Here is a 16,361-nt window from a genome sequence, read left to right as displayed (position 1 = left end):
CCAAACAGAGCACCGTACATCTGCAACAAGAGTTCAACTCGCTCAAGCAGAAACCCGCGGAAAACGCGCAGGAATTCGGACGGCGAGTGGACCTTCTTGCCATGGAACTATACGAGTCCATGGAGAAGAGCAAGAATCACACCATCAAACAACAGCAAGTTATTTTAGAAAATATCAAGGAGCAGGCCCTGTACAATTACCAGATCGGTTTGCATGAAGACATCAAACTGCTGGTACGCGCCCAGCGATACAGAACGCTGCAAAACGCGATATCCGCAAGCGCCGAGGAAAAAGTAAGAAAGTCTAACCGAAATCGGAAGGAAGACCCTCGCACTGCTCCCAAGTACGCACGAAATACCCTGCGATGCGGGAAGTGCGGCAAGAATGGGCACGACGGGCGAGAATGCCGCAGCAGCCGATACGCTAACCGGTTTGAGTTACCGCGACCGGAGGGACAGCCGCGCGTAAACACAGTGGAATTATACTGTGACCATTGCAAAAAGGCAGGCCACACCCAAAAAGAGTGTTGGTCCCTTCACGGTCGACCCAAGAAAAAGGACGAAGACCACCGGAGCAAAAAGCCTAAAATTATGAAAAGGATAGAAAACGGCAAGCGAGCGAGCAAGTAAAAATGATTAAGCATACCGAGACAGCAAGCAGCAACGAGAGCTCAAGCGATGACGCAAGCTCCTCGCGCACAGCTGATGCATATCGTGTGACACACGTGAAGCATGCACGGGGCAGCGACACTGGCCTCGACATGATTACACTGCCCGTACGCGAAGCAGAGCGGGGCAAGATCAAATTTCTGTTTGACACCGGCTCAACCGTATCATTAATAAAATTAAAAATGCTGAAAGGACAAACCAAAATCCGTGATGAACACATCAAATTGACCGAAATAACCGAACATTCTATTACGACACTAGGAAGAACGTCCATGAACGTGGAAATGCACGATAAGAAAATCAAGCATCCCAAGTACGTCATACGAGACGATGCCCCAATAGAATATGAGAGCATACTAGGAACTGATTTCACAAGAAAAAATAATGTCACATGCGACTACGGAACCAAAACAATAAGATTAGGCGACACCGAATTCAAGCTGTACCCGTACCGCCGAGTCACTCTGCAGCCACGAAGCGATATCATAGTGCAAGTCACAGCAAGTATAAACATCCTAGGAGTCACATCTCCGAGGAGATGGCACTCCAGATAGCACAGGACGTTCTTAGGACATCCATTTAAAATCCGTTTTAAGTCCATATGTTTATGGACTAAAAATGGATATCCATAGGACATCCATTATTGGGCGTAAAGAGGATATCCTAAGCAGGACGTCATATGGACGTCTATTCTCGGATTTATATTAGAATATCCTAAGCAGGACATCATATGGATGTCCATTCTCGGATATATATTGTGTGGCGATTATTCTGCCACGGCTACACGTGCCAGACAGGAAAAACGCTAACGGTCGGGTCTAGAAATTTCCCTGTAGCAGGTACTTTCACTGCCTGCGCCGAAAAAGGGATACCATTAAACAAATGCAATCAGGCCAGAAAAGAAAATTTGAGAAGCGTCAAGCAAGTCAATTTAATAAGTCATGCCTCAATACGTTTCTTTTGAACGGTGTGATATTATCATTATTGTGTAATCAATCCACACAACTTTCATTCGGACAAAACTCCCATTAAAAAAAATTGTCTTGCGTCTGACTGGATCCACATAGGACTTTGAGCAATAAAATTAATGCCCTATTTGACGGTTCCCTCCCTTTGTATATTGCAATAATTTTGATTACACATTTTCTTCTAAACTTTCTATAGATTCGAAAAAATATTAGATGGTAATAATAATTATTGCCTCACTATGTATAATTACAATTTTAATAAAAATTAGAATTTTTAAAACGTTAATTCTGCAAAATTAATAAAAAGTAATAATTATTTACTATCGTTTTGTTTAAAATTGTTAATAATTACGCGCTTCTATTAGCTATTCATGGGAAGCGCTTTTGCGCATGTTCAATTTTCCCTCTAAAACAATGCCACGCGACGCGACAGCTGGTTTTCGATGATTACCGATCTCCAAGCCGAACAGAAGCGAAGAGTGTGGAAGAGTGCGTATCAGTGGCGGCCGGCGTTAATTGCGAATTTTCCACGAAAATAGTGTTTGTTCTTTCTTAATGGTGCAAATAGTATTTATATGAACATTGTATGCCTGCCTAGAAACAGAGAAAAGAACTGGATACCGTAAGTACATTTCTTTTGATAAATTTTCGATTTTTGAGATTAATTGTGAACAAAGCCAATTTTTTTTCTTACTATTTCTATGATAATTATATGCATTTTGCAGTATTTAATGCTTGATATGTGCAAACGTAACACTAAATTCTGCAGATAATTCTAATTAATATTCTATTGCTACCGGTACAATACACAGTATCGGTATTTGTTAAGCTGGGTATACATTTAGTGAACGAATAACGAATGCTAACTTAACTCTAACAAAAAAAAACGCCTTAAAACATCTCCTCTCTTCGTGGATTTTGCGAGAATGTTGATGGCAAACACTAAATCTGGCAACCTTCGAAGGGCGGAGGGAGATTAAGGCGTTTTTTTGTAGACGAACGTTCCCGTTCGCTGTTTGTTCGCTATGTGTATACCCTCGCTTTAATCTTACATACATATGCATAAAAAAAAACCCAGTATAACAAAAATAAAAAAAACAATAAAAACTGTAAAAAAACAGTATAACAAAAATATATTTTATAAATGAAAATAATTTAATTCTCTTTTTCTTTGTACAGAATTTTTTTCACAAAACATAACAAGAGATCACAAAGATCGACGTCAACAAGATCAAAACAAGATTAAGTAAGAAAACAAAATATAATTTCAAAAATGCCAAAAATACAATGTAATTATTATCGACAAGCAAAACAAGTGTCAGATTCAGTGATTAACGTTGTGCAAAGCATTCGTGAAACTTCATTATTAAAAAGTTCGTCCCCAAATTCTAGGAATAGTACTAATATACTATCATTAGTTGAAAGTAACGAAAGGTTACATGGATTAAGTAATTTATCATTGACACTTGGGTAACAATGGTGAATTAAACGACGAAGATTCTAATCACTCCACAAATGTAAATATCGACTATAATAATGTTGAAAATACTTCCAATGATATTTTTGAAATCGAAGTAATGAATGATAGTAATGAAAAAGTAATTGATAACGTTACTGTTAATACTGAATCTGATAATTTTAAATCTAATAGTTCCTCAAATTTTTTATCATGGCTTCAAGGTTGGGCAATTAAAAATCACATATCACATGTTGCATTAACTGAATTAATAACTCGCATAAAACCTAAGTATCCAGAATTATCTACCGATGCATGTAGTTTATTGAGAACTCCTCGGAAAATCAATGTACAAAGTATTCCACCAGGATATTGTTATCATTTTGGACTGTGCAATTGTATCGAAGAACTTGTGTTGCGATATTCTGAAAATTTGTAATTTATTCGAGTTAATGTAAATGTCGATGGTCTTCCTTTATTTAAGAGTTGAAGTAATCAAGTATACTCGATTTTATGCAACTTACAAGGGAACCTCGCAAACCCGAAAATTCTGATTTTAATGAAACTTGGCATACATGAATTTAGAAATTAAAAGTTGGTGCTTATAAACGGTTTAAAGGGTTGAAACCACCCTTCAAAAATGTTGAGTTTTTGTCTTTTCTTGATATATCTCGTAAACTAAACAAAGTATTAAAAAATGTTTCATACAAAAGTTTTACAGTATAAATACCTCTATTTAACTATACTATTTATTTTTTCAAAAAAAAAAATTTTTTTTAAACAAATTTTTTTTCTTTGAAAAAAAAAACATTTTTTTTTGAAAAAAATAAATAGCATAGTTAAATAGAGGTATTTATGCCGTAAAACTTTTGTATGAAACATTTTTTTATATTTTGTTTAGTTTACGAGATATATCGAGAAAAGACAAAAACTCAACATTTTTGAAGGGTGGTTTCAACCCTTTAAACCGTTTATAAGCACCAACTTTTAATTTCTAAATTCATGTATTCACCCCCTCTACATTTATGCCAAGTTTCATTAAAATCAGAATTTTCGGGTTTGCGAGGTTTCCTTGTTAGTGGAGAATTACAGCGAAGTAAATGTTGTTGGAATTTATTACGGAAATGAGAAACCTAACAATGCAAATTTATTTTTACAAGCTTTTACAGAAGAAGCAAGTAATTTTACTTTAAATAGCATAACAATTAATGGGCATAATTACGCATTTAAAATTAATGCATTTATTTGTGATGTACCTGCTAAAGCCTTTATTAAATTCATGAAAGGACATTCTGGTTATTATTCGTAACAAATGTACATCTAAAGGAGAATATTATTTTGACAGAGTGTGCCATCCATATGCAAACAGTTTTGATAAAAGAACAGACCATGATTTTCGTATAAAATTATAAAAAGGCCATCACACAGGCACATCTATACTTGAAACAATTTCCAATTTAGATATGGTGAAAGATTTTCTATCTGATCCATTGCATTTAGTGTACCTAGAAATTGTGAGAACATTAGTTGTAAAAATATGGTGCTACGGAAAATCTCAATGCAAATTATCTTTTAATCAAATATCAGAAATATCGGCATCATTAGTAGAGCAAAAATGTCATATACCATGCGAAATTAACCGAAAATCGAGATCATTAATTGAAAGCAAAAGATGGAAAGGAACTGAATTTAGAACTTTTGTATTATATACAGGACCACTAGTTTTAAAATCTGTTTTGAATGCCGATAAATACATTAACTTCTTAATTTTGCATGTAGCAATTACTATTTTATCAAACTCAAAGCACATGGAATTGTATTTAGATTATGCAAAATCGCTGTTAGAATATTTTGTAAAAACATTTATAATTCTGTATGGAAAAGAAAATGCATCGCACAACGTGCATAATTTACTTCATCTTTATGATAATGCTGTAAAATTTGGAACATTGCAAGAATTTAGTGCGTTTGCATTTGAAAATTACTTGCAAACGATCTTAAAAATGATCCGTAAAAATGAGAAACCATTAGAACAAATTGTTTGTCGTATAATTGAACAAAATTCTTGTACAAAATCTACCGATAAATTAACAAGGGTATACCGACTAGACGAGCCCGCCCCGATAACCTTGGCCTTGACATATGTTGTCAAGGTCATCCTCCTGAGTGACCTTGAAAAGATTTTAGCCGTCGCTCGTGATTCGTTAAAAAGTTATTAACAAAAAAAGTTTCATAATTACGACATATAATTATTTAGTATAGGAGTATATCAGATGAGTTTGCAACTTTCCACGTGTAGCGAGGTTTACCTCGCACCCCAGGGGGGTGCTTACAGAGCGAAACGACGTTCACGCTTGTACTTTACCACAAGGGTTTGCGACATTAGATTTGAAATTATGGCCAAATAGCGAATTTAAAATGTCTGGGTTAGGTTAGGAAAAAATACGGGGAGGGGGTGTAGGGAGAGGGGCTCTGCCCCTCCCCCGCCCACGCGTTTTCTAAGACTAACCCAACCAATTTTATGTCGCTATTTGGATAATGCGAAAACATTAGAAACGAACGACGTGGATTTTTTGTAGAAATGTATATGTTAATTGTATTTTGATAAAACAGCGACTTTCACGCGTTGTAAGTAGCGGGAACATGTTGGTGGACCTCGCTTGGCGTAGAAAGTCAAAAACCTATATGGTACAGTACATAAATACTTTATTCAATAACATTATTATTAATGGGATAAATTTTGCTCATTTCGAAAAATGCATCAATTCTTTTTTTGAAAAAATACGTCATAGAAAACGCGTGGGCGGGGGAGAGGCGGAGCCCCTCTCCCTGCACCCCCTCTCCGTATTTTTTCCTAACCTAACCCAGACATTTTAAATTCGCTATTTGGCCATAATTTCAAATCTAATGTCGCAAGCCCTTGTGGTAAAGTACAAGCGTGAACGTCGTTTCGCTCTGTAAGCACCCCCCTGGGGTGCGAAGTGAACCTCGCTACACGTGGAAAGTTGCAAACTCATCTGATATACTCCTATACTGAATATATGTCGTAATTATAAAACTTTTTTTGTTAATAACTTTTTAACGAATCACGAGCGAGGGCTAAAATCTTTTCAAGGTCATTCAGGAGGGTGACCTTGACAACATATGTCAAGGCCAAGGTTATCGGGGCGGGCTCCCCTAATCGGTATATTTACCTTAACAAGAATTAATAGAGAGCCGCAACTTCAAAATTTGCATTTCAATGGTCCATTCGTGAATAACGTTAATTCCAATTCAAAATTGAATCAATATAATAAAATTGTATTTAAGCAATTTATATTAAAAACGGCAGAACCTGATAACATTTGTTGTTTAACAGACGAAACTATTATAATTGTTCAAACTTTTATTTCAACTGACAAAGGTACTTTTGTAATTGGCAATAAATATCACTCATTTACTGATTTTTATTTAGAACCATGTGAATCATCAAAGTTAGAAATTTATGTTGTTGATCGTATCAAAGATTTACAGAAGTGGGATATAAAACAAATCGCATATAAATGCCTGAAATTAATATTCAAAAATAAAAGTGTCGTTTTTTCTCTTTTGCATTCAAAATAGTTATCATATTAAATTATATGTTATATTCGTGATACAAATTAAAAATTTAATTTTTATAACTAAATTACCTATAAATTAAATAACTATAAACTATAAATTAAATAACTAAATTAACAAATCTCACGTTTTTACGTTTTTATACGATAAAATATAGACGTGTTCTAATTACACAACTTGTTGATAAAATTTGTATTTTTAATTTTCTTATTTATGCCAATTTTTGTTTTAAACTTCTGTATTAAACTATCGATTTGTATCAGCTATATTATGTTACAGAGAAATTTTTTTTTAATGTACAAAATTAAAAATTATTGTATAGAATGTTTGTATAAGAATGTTTATATATGTATAAGTATATAATATATGTGCAATTTAAATCAAAATTTCTTTTTTATTAAGACAAAAATAAATACTACGTTTTATTATTTATATTGTAGCATTAATAAGAATGTCAGATCAATCGTGGACTGTCGTTAAATTTATTGACGAAGATACAGTCGAGGCAGTACTATCTAGTTGAATTGTACAAAACCGATGTTTTTGGCCACCGTTTAAAAACGAAAAAATTATGGCTCCTATTCGTAGAAATGAACCGCCGAATACATGTTGGCCTTCCTACGAAATCAGTATATTTCGAAACAGCACTTTTGGTAAGCATATGCAGCATTTGTTTGTATATCTTGTGACGTGGTAGCTTCGCTGCCACGGATGACAGCGTCCCTCCCCCGTCAAAGGCTGCGGATTCGCGCCGGGCGGGGAAAATAGGCAAGGAGTGAGAGGGGATCTCCAGGGGGAATCGCGACGAGCGTGGCGAGCGTGCTATTAATTCTGTATAACTTGTTTCTTTGCGTGGCGACCGCCTCACGAGGGAATTCGGCGGGAAAGCGAGAGAGGACGAGAGAGCGATAGCGATGCAGTGAGGGAGGGAGGACTCCACGGCAGCCGGTAGAGACGAGCACGCGGCCTGCACGGGGCCCCGGCGTGGCCCGGGAAAGCCACGGCTGGAGCGGCGGAGCCCGTCAGCATCCCGACAGGGCATCTCGGAGGGCTGCGGAGGAGCTTCGAGGAGACTAAACCCATCGGGGGAGGCGTCAGGTCCTCTCACGGGGAGCGGAGGTCGCGGCGTGAGCTGCCCCGGCGCGGGAGATGGCCCGACGGAAGAAGGAAAATTTCGCGGGGGCCTGCGAGGCCTCCGGAAGGATTACAGCGCGCACGTCCCTGCGGTCGCAGGACTGCGTGCCTTGCCGCAATTGGGTCACGGCGCGGAGACAATGCGCATGACCGAATGGGGGGTCGCAGCGTCGATCCGGGATCGACCGCGATCCACCCCGCTTTTGATTGCGAGCGGTCTAGCTGATAAGTGGCGTATCGTGCCCCGTGCGAAATATCGGTGTGGCTGTGCGAGGCCCAGGCGAGAGTGACCGAGACGAGCCTGGAGACCGGGGAGAATGACGTCAGGAGTTTATCGGTGAGGTGGCCCGCTGGGTGGATGTTCTCGTGGGAGCCGGCTAGCGGAGTGTCCCAGGGTCCGTTCTGCATCCGCTTTTGCGTTGGTGCGTGGATCGTGTAGGCCGCGGGGCGGTCATACGTGCGCGTGTTTAGTTGGGGATCTATCGGATGCAAGCGGGCGGGATGTCAACGCGCCGAGCCACGGGGAAGACTCTCGCGAGGACGCTCGAATTCCGTCGGAAATTTCCCTCGACCGCGTACGCCGCAAAACCCTCGCGCGAGCGAGTATCGTGTCGCGAGTAGCGGGCGGACGGGACTTCCGGTCTCGAGACGAAGCCGGATGCGGCGGCGGCCGACGATTGCTTTTCTACCCTCACGAGTCTTGCAGTCGTGATCTATCGTTGCTGGGAGTGTCGGCACGTTCGAACGCCCGAAACTTCTTATGCGCGGAAAATCCCGGCGCCCGTCATTGTCGATCGCGGCGGCATAGCGAATCAGCGATATCCCGCTGATAACAGTGTTCACTTCGTACCTTTCTTTTGAATAAATTCCTATTCATTGTTAAATACTGAGTTAATTTCTCTAGTGTGTAGTCCGCCCCTTCGTGTCGTGGACGTTGTCCGCTCCCTTACGTGCAGCCCCGCCCCTCTACCGTTAGGCAGAGCTGGCCGAGGTCGTTGCGCGAGGTGACGCGTCGTAGCGCGCGTCTGGCGCCCAACCATCATTCGCGATAACGTGGCTGAGATTCGAGCGCGGCGAGTCAGGCATCGCGGGTATCGGTCGACCCGCCGACCTGGTGGCTTTTGATCGCGGTTTTCCCGGTTAGGAAAAGTCGTGACAATCTGTAGTAATCTGTGCATAAATCACAAATAAAGTCAAACTAAATATGATGCAAAAAATGTGTTATATTATAACATTTAAGAATTTATTAAAATTTCTTTGATTGATTATTATTTAAGCTTAAGTAAATTTTTTCTATACAATAAATTAATTTTTAGGTGTTTTAGTTTATATTACGTTTTTAGGTACGAAACGTGTCACGCATAATTCTTAGTTTACGTTCTAATATAATCTGAATGTCTATTTTTATGTTTCTAGCCAATTACAAAACTGCCAGCAAAAAATGCAAAAAATCAGAGTACACCTCCGACTTAAATTCCGAAGTAGATGTACGGCGAAAACGACTCAAACCAATATCTTTTTCTGAAGACAAAGATGATAGGACCCTGCCAACACCTCCGCTTTTGAAACGTTTGTTTAAATATTTGTTTAAATATATTCTAACTATATGTAGCAAAGTATATCTTCTATATAATTCAATTTCAGAAGTAACAGAAGTTCAAAATAAAAAGAAAGATAAATATCGGCTCGCTTTATCGAAAAATAAAAATGATGATGAGTCCGCAGAAGACACTTCATATATACAAGGTACTTAAATATAAGCTTTAAATATAATTTTATTAAAAATATATTTTTGAACCAAATTATTATATAATAATTAATTTTTTAATTAATTATGAATGTTTAACGCAGGCTTTATTGGCACTTAACTTACAAAATATTATTATAATAGAGAAATATTTTAAAATTAGTTTAAATAATTTAAGATAACACAGAAAACATAAACATTTCAATAATTTGCAAAGATAATGAAGCAAGCCTAATAATACATAAATACAATAATAAATAAATAAATAAATAAATAAGTACAAAATAAATACAAAATAATAAATACAAAATTATAAATAAAAACATAATAAATACAAAATAATAAATAAAAACGTACATTTTATTTTACAGCAATGCCGAAAATTTTAAATAAAGAACTTCCGAAAACAAAGAAGTCTTATTCAGAATCGTCCAGTGCATTATATGATCAAAATAATAAGCCATCATCAAGTGTTTTAGGTAACAGATCCAACAATACATTTAATTTGATTTGCATTTGCAAACGCTGTCCAATCCATAAAGATTTGCAAAAAAATAACGGTTTGATATATTGATGCTGCAGATATTAATAAATATTTTTGGTGTAAACTTTAAATTTACATAGTCGTTTATTCAGTTAATTAAATAATTAAATATATATAAATAATTATAAATACTTTGTATTTAATGTAATTACCTATGTAATTAACTATATTAATTTTGTTAATCATATTGTTCAGTTCAAAAGTTTTGGTAGATGTTGATAAATAAAACATTCTACATTTTGATACATGTATACTACTAAATTTAAAATAAAATTTAATCAATGTCGCCACAATTATTGAAATCAAGAACCAAGTGACTTAAGCGATCCATAGTAATATTTGGCTGATATTAAATTCAATATTTGAAAATTAAATATAAAATATCTTAATAGTATCTTAATAATGTTTTAGATTCTGTAATATATTTTAAAGAAATCATACGCCAACAGGATCTTTTTAAAGCTGAAATTTGACAACAAAGCGAAGATATACGAATCATTAAAAATGCAGTAGAGAATAATTTGCATCACAATGTAAATGACGCAGTAGGCAATACTAGAGAGCAATCTATTTTTTATTCTTGCAATATTCCCATACAGAATGAAAGGCAATTAGAGGAGCAGATGAAAGACTCCTTAAAAATTAATGAGAATTTTGATACATCGGTAAATAGCTATTACATTTATTTTATAATTCCGTAATTCCATACTGCTTTATAATGACAAAAATGTTTCAGATTTTAGAAGTTTCAAAAATTGGAGGGAAGAGTTCTTACGAGTTTGTAAAACGCAACTTAAGTCAAATTCTCACAAATGAACTAGCTTCTAAATACAGTTGGCTAGGAAAAAAAATAAGCGTGTATTCCGGACATTAAAGCTAGCACAGTTATTAATCGGTACGTTTTAAAAAATATTTATATACTTGTTTTTTAAGGTTCCTGATCATTCGCCATTGCCATGTTGAATCATGACGTTAGAGAAATGACACGCTAAGAATTCTTGCGTGTCGTTTCTAAAGCAAAAGATATTTAAATAAAACACTTCAGGTTATTTTTATTAGCAAATTTTTAAAGTTCGAAAATGTTTTTTCTCCCTTGATAATTAATAATAAGTAGCCGTAAAATGTGAATGTAATACGATTTCTAATCATATAGACGTTGTGTATGCGCAAGCCTAGTCATAACTAGGATTCGCATTACATTCATATTTTATAGCTGCTTATTAATTATTAAAAGAAAAGGATAGTTTTTGAACAATTTTATAAGTGTGCTAAAGCGATTTGAAGTATTCTATCATTCAAATATTTTTTTATTTGGAAGTAGCACATAAGAATTCTCAACGTATCATTTCTCGTTTCTGACGTCACGATTCAACATACTGCAGCTGATGTTAAGTAGCTACATATATGCCGATTTTTGATATAGCTGCAGGCAAAAAGGTTAACGCTACCTTCACTAAAAAGGATATTGAAAAAGGGATTCAAAAATGGTTAAAAAGGGCAAAGGAGAGGTGTGATGCGGAACAAAAGAAATTAAATATTCAAAGACAACCAGAAGATTTAATATTATAAGATATTTAAGGCCTGTTTTTTATGTTTCAGTTCCTATTTTGTTTATAAGTTTGTTCGCATTTTTTAAATTTATAAGATACTTTAAGTTTGTTTTTATGTTCCAGTTCCTATTTTGTTTATAAGTTTGTTCGCATTTTTGGAGTTAATTATTAATAAGTAAAAGTTTTATGTTTCAGCTCCTATTTGATTTAGTTTGTTTGTTATTTGAGTTAGTAGTTACCCTTACGGAAAAAACACTCTAATTTTGAGAGTTTACACTCAAAATTGAGTGTTAATACTCGATTTTGGGAGTTTACTCCCAAATTTAGGTGTATACGCTCAAATCTTGAGTATTTACACTAAAGATTGAGTGTTTATACTCGAACATTGAGTGTGTACACCCAATGATTGAGTGTTCATACCAAAGTTTGGATGTAAATATTGAATATTTGAAAGTATACTCTCAACATTTGGATATGACACTCAATAAATGAGTGTATACTTCCAACATAAACTGTGAACACTGAAACGTTGGAGATGTACACTCGACATCTATTGAAGGTACCCAGATAGCCAAAGAAAGGCAACGTGTTGTTATTTTGCTATCACTTATTCCCTATTAATTTTATCAAACTAAAGCCAAGGTGTTTCCGCAAACTGTCTGTTGTTCTGACATCATATAAAATTCTACATTAGAATTCAACAAACTGACGGCAAGTTGTCAACATGCATGCACAATTGCTGTCAATGTAACAAGTTTATTATTCCTCAATGCATGCACTTATAATTTTATAAATTCATGAAGGTTATTTGCTCTCCTGATGTTAACTTCGTTCCACGTTAAATTACAATGACAGCAAATTGTGGGCAAGTTCACAACATACATGCAGTGCATTAATTTGCCCGATATGTTTAATTTCGCTTGGCTATCTGGGTATACACTTAATATTGAGTGTGCACTTTCAAACATTGGATTAGAAAATGTTAAATAAAAACAAAAGCAAGAAAAGCAAGTTCAACCGAAACATTCAACTATAGAGTGTTCAGCTGGCTTTGAGTATTAATTTGAGTATTATTTTTAACTTGGATGTTTGCCATATAATTGAGTGTTAATTTCAGTGTTATTCTTAAATTTAGGATTAACATTGACATTAACACTCAATTAGATGGCAAACATTCAAGTTGAGAGTAATAACACTCTAATTAAAAGTAAATTAAAGAGCGAACACTCAAGTTTACACTGAATTGAGTGTTCAGCCCTTGTCCCAAATTATGCTCAAATTGAGTATTTTTTAAGTGTTATTTTTAGTGTTTTTTCCGTAAGGGTATTAATAAGTAAAATACCTAATAAAAAAATTTTTTAACAATGTTTCATAAAATATGTAGTATTATATTAACAATATATTTTTTTAATAAAACGTATTAATTGTTTTATTATATTAATAAAATACAAATCGTTTTAAAGTGATACAAAATTTTATTTTTATACACGCTCACAAAATAGACGATAATTATACGATGTACGATACATGTCCAATTAATGCCCGTCGGACGTTTATTGGACGTCCATCGAACGTCCGTTTGTGGACATTGGAACGTCCGATGGACGTCCATTCGAGATCCAGCATGGACATTCTATGGACGTCCGGCGAAGTTGCAAATGTACTTCGAATGGACGTCCATCAAACGTCCAGCGGATTATTAATGGACGTCCATCAGACGTTCCAATGTCCACAAACGAACGTTCGATGGACATCCATGTGCTATCTGGGACCGGGAGTATTAGTAGGAATAGAAGAGTGGTTCTGACTACGGGACTACGAGGGGTGGTGAGGGGCGGGGGGGGGGGGTATTTGCGGCGAGGGGTTTGACGTCACGCGGGGAAGAGGGATGACGTCACACAAACGGGTGCCGCCGCTTATCAGTATAAACATTTATGTAAACAACATGCTAGTTGTAACCTGATATAAACAAATACCGGTCGATCGCCGCTTATCAGTATAAACATTTATGTAAACTACAAGTCAGTTGTAACCTGATATAAACAAATACCGGTCGATCGCCGCTTATCAGTATAAACATTTATGTAAACAACAAGTCAGTTGTAACTTGATATAAACAAATACCAGTCGGTAGCCGTTTATCAGTATAAACTTTTATGTAATCTCAGTTGTAACCAGATATAAACAATTACTTGCCAGTCACCGCTTATCAGTATAAACATTTCTAAGTAAAACTATATGCGAGTTGCAACGTGATATAAACAATTAGGCCCTGCGGCTAGGAGTAGTAATTAGGTATAAACAATTTTTATTTATGAGTATGGGTCTTTCTGTCGCTTATCAGTATATACATTTTTTAAGTAAAATAATATGCGAGTTGCAACCTGATATAAACAAATTTCTAAGAATATTTATTGTTATGAGTGACACACTCATAACGATAAGGTGTCAGTAACACGATGACGTAAGTCGGTCAGCTGCAGTCAGCATCGAGCGCATCGCGCGAGGTTTCGCGCAATCCGCTCGACAATTAGCGCAATGCTCCTTAGACAGCACTTGCTGTCTAAGCAATAATTTGGAATACTGACCGATTTACGCCCTCACGCAATCCTCCCCTTCTTTTGATCCAACTACCGAATTATCGGATATATAAACCGGCGAAAGAAGGTGAGGATCGGGTCAATCCGAAGTAGACAAACTAAGACTACACACGACACTCTGCTTTGCGGGGTCGTGTATCGCCGAGATAACTTATTATAAATACACAACCACGACACTCTGCCTTGCGGGGTCGTGGACAACGAGCTAATAGACGCGACATTCTGCCTTGCGGGGTCGCGATCTACCCATTGTAACTGAATACAAGAATAAAAGTGTTCAAGACAAATAACGGTGTATGTGACGAAATACCTTCCTCGCGAGATCTCTGGCAGCGATCCCAAATCGTACTCACAACGAGGGATACAACATTATCGTACGGAGCGCCGAATCGTCGGCAGCTGATAAATTTATTCGACAGCTCTTGGAATAGTTATAAACAAAAATCGCTGACCATATCCAATAGCGGCTTGTTATAAACAAATTTTTTATCGCGGCAAGGAGCGCCGAATCGTTGATAGCTTAAATTTCTAGATAATGAATCGGTAGTGAGCGCGTTAAAATTAGATATTTGTGGAGGGTATAAAAATTAGATATTTTGTGGGGAGGGATAAAAAAAAGGATATTTCGTGGAGGAGATAATAATATAAAAAAGAGCTCCCGACAACGTTATTGCATCAGTCAAATAGTGGAACACGAACGGTAAAGCTTCGTCTACGTTACCGCAGCAGTTGATTAGTGGAAGTCAGATTGTAAAGCTTCTGAAGAAAGAACCGTACGAGATGAACTATTACGTTCCGATCCAACAGAATGACGGGTGCGATAAATCGTAAGTATTTTTAAATTAAAATCTATATATTTAAATCCTATATATTTTCTATATTTTTCTATAACTTGATATATTCTTTTTACAGAACATTATCGCAGCCACGCTATACTCCTCGCATCCTGGGAAGGCGATTTGCTTTAACCGCCACTGCCTACAAATATTTGGATATCGGAGTCAGTATGGGACGTGAACCTTTTGTGGAGATGATTCTTGGCGACAACAAAAGCAATCAGATACCGCTGTCACGTGATACCTGGGTAATAATGATTGAGAAACGTATGGATATCGAGAGACTCCTGCAGACAACCACCGCTACATCATTGTGGATTAATGATCTTTTCATCGAACTCGTCAAAACGTAATAAGAGTGTCATAAAATTTACATTAAATAACAAAGCTTTGTATATGAAACCATTGACTGTGCCATTTTTATTAAATCTTGAAGATGTTATCAATAATGTCTACTTTAAGTTGTGGGATGATATGCACGTAGTAAAAGAAAAATATAATCGATTTGTAAATTGCTTGCAGCAAAATAACATTAATAATAAGTGAGTAGTATATGGGAAGCTATGGGGCGTCAAAACAAACCCCCACTCCTCGCCCTTACAGCGGAGGGTGTCTGGCACAGCAGGGGGTGTCTGGTGGTGTGGTGGGGGTACCTAGTGGAGGGGAGAGGAAGAATGGAGTGTTCTGATTGGTTGGAGGGTGGGAGGGGCGTGGTTTATTGGAACGTGTTGATTGGTTCGTACTATATTCACCAAAAGCTGATTGGACACCCCCGTACTACCTAGGTGTTTGAATAGAGGGTGAGGGTGGGGGGTGTGGTTTAATGGTGCGTTTTGATTGGTGTCCCCTTAGCTTCCCTGAGTCTAGATTTATTACGCTATAAATACTACTACATATTTTGTGTAGAGAGGGTCGGATATTTTGGGGCCTAATGTCCTCGACAAAATGGCGGAATTTGGATTCGCGTGTCTTGCTCGACGGGGTGCGGTCCGGACAGGTGTGCGATATTGTGATGAGACGAATGAAACACAATAGGGTCTAAGAAGCGTGACAAAGGTGATATTGTAGGAGTGTGTTACAAAGGAGTGACGTTTTATGATGGGAAACATTTTGTAGGTTTTGAGGAGAAATAGACAGGGTGGTTGAGTGGACAGGTGTCAATGCAGGTCGATACAGGTCGATGCGGGATGACGCGGGTCTGCTCCACGGTTTAGAGTGGGGATGTCGCGCGGATTGTACTTGTGAAGTTTATAGACTA

The 16,361-nt window shown here is 36.9% G+C and overlaps 1 protein-coding gene and 1 long non-coding RNA gene across 2 annotated transcripts; both read left to right on the top strand.

The window, feature by feature from the left end:
• The first annotated feature begins 9,945 nt into the window (after window positions 1-9,945).
• On the top strand, window positions 9,946-11,760 carry LOC118645857. The gene is made up of 3 exons (XR_004963485.1): window positions 9,946-10,052; window positions 10,529-10,782; window positions 10,854-11,760. It is a non-coding gene; the product is annotated as an uncharacterized LOC118645857 (long non-coding RNA).
• A 2,643-nt stretch (window positions 11,761-14,403) lies between these two features.
• Window positions 14,404-15,587, top strand: LOC118645699. The gene is made up of 2 exons (XM_036287335.1): window positions 14,404-15,094; window positions 15,180-15,587. Exons 1-2 carry the CDS (start codon window positions 15,048-15,050, stop codon window positions 15,454-15,456), a joined length of 324 nt encoding a protein of 107 aa, XP_036143228.1. The 5' UTR covers window positions 14,404-15,047; the 3' UTR covers window positions 15,457-15,587.
• The last annotated feature ends 774 nt before the right edge of the window (window positions 15,588-16,361 follow it).

The sequence above is a fragment of the Monomorium pharaonis genome, chromosome 5 (genome assembly GCF_013373865.1).
Source record: "Monomorium pharaonis isolate MP-MQ-018 chromosome 5, ASM1337386v2, whole genome shotgun sequence".
Classification (NCBI taxonomy): Eukaryota; Metazoa; Arthropoda; class Insecta; order Hymenoptera; family Formicidae; genus Monomorium; species Monomorium pharaonis.
The sequence above is the reverse complement of the archived record's forward strand: the minus strand, read 5'-3'. Positions and strand labels throughout refer to the sequence as shown.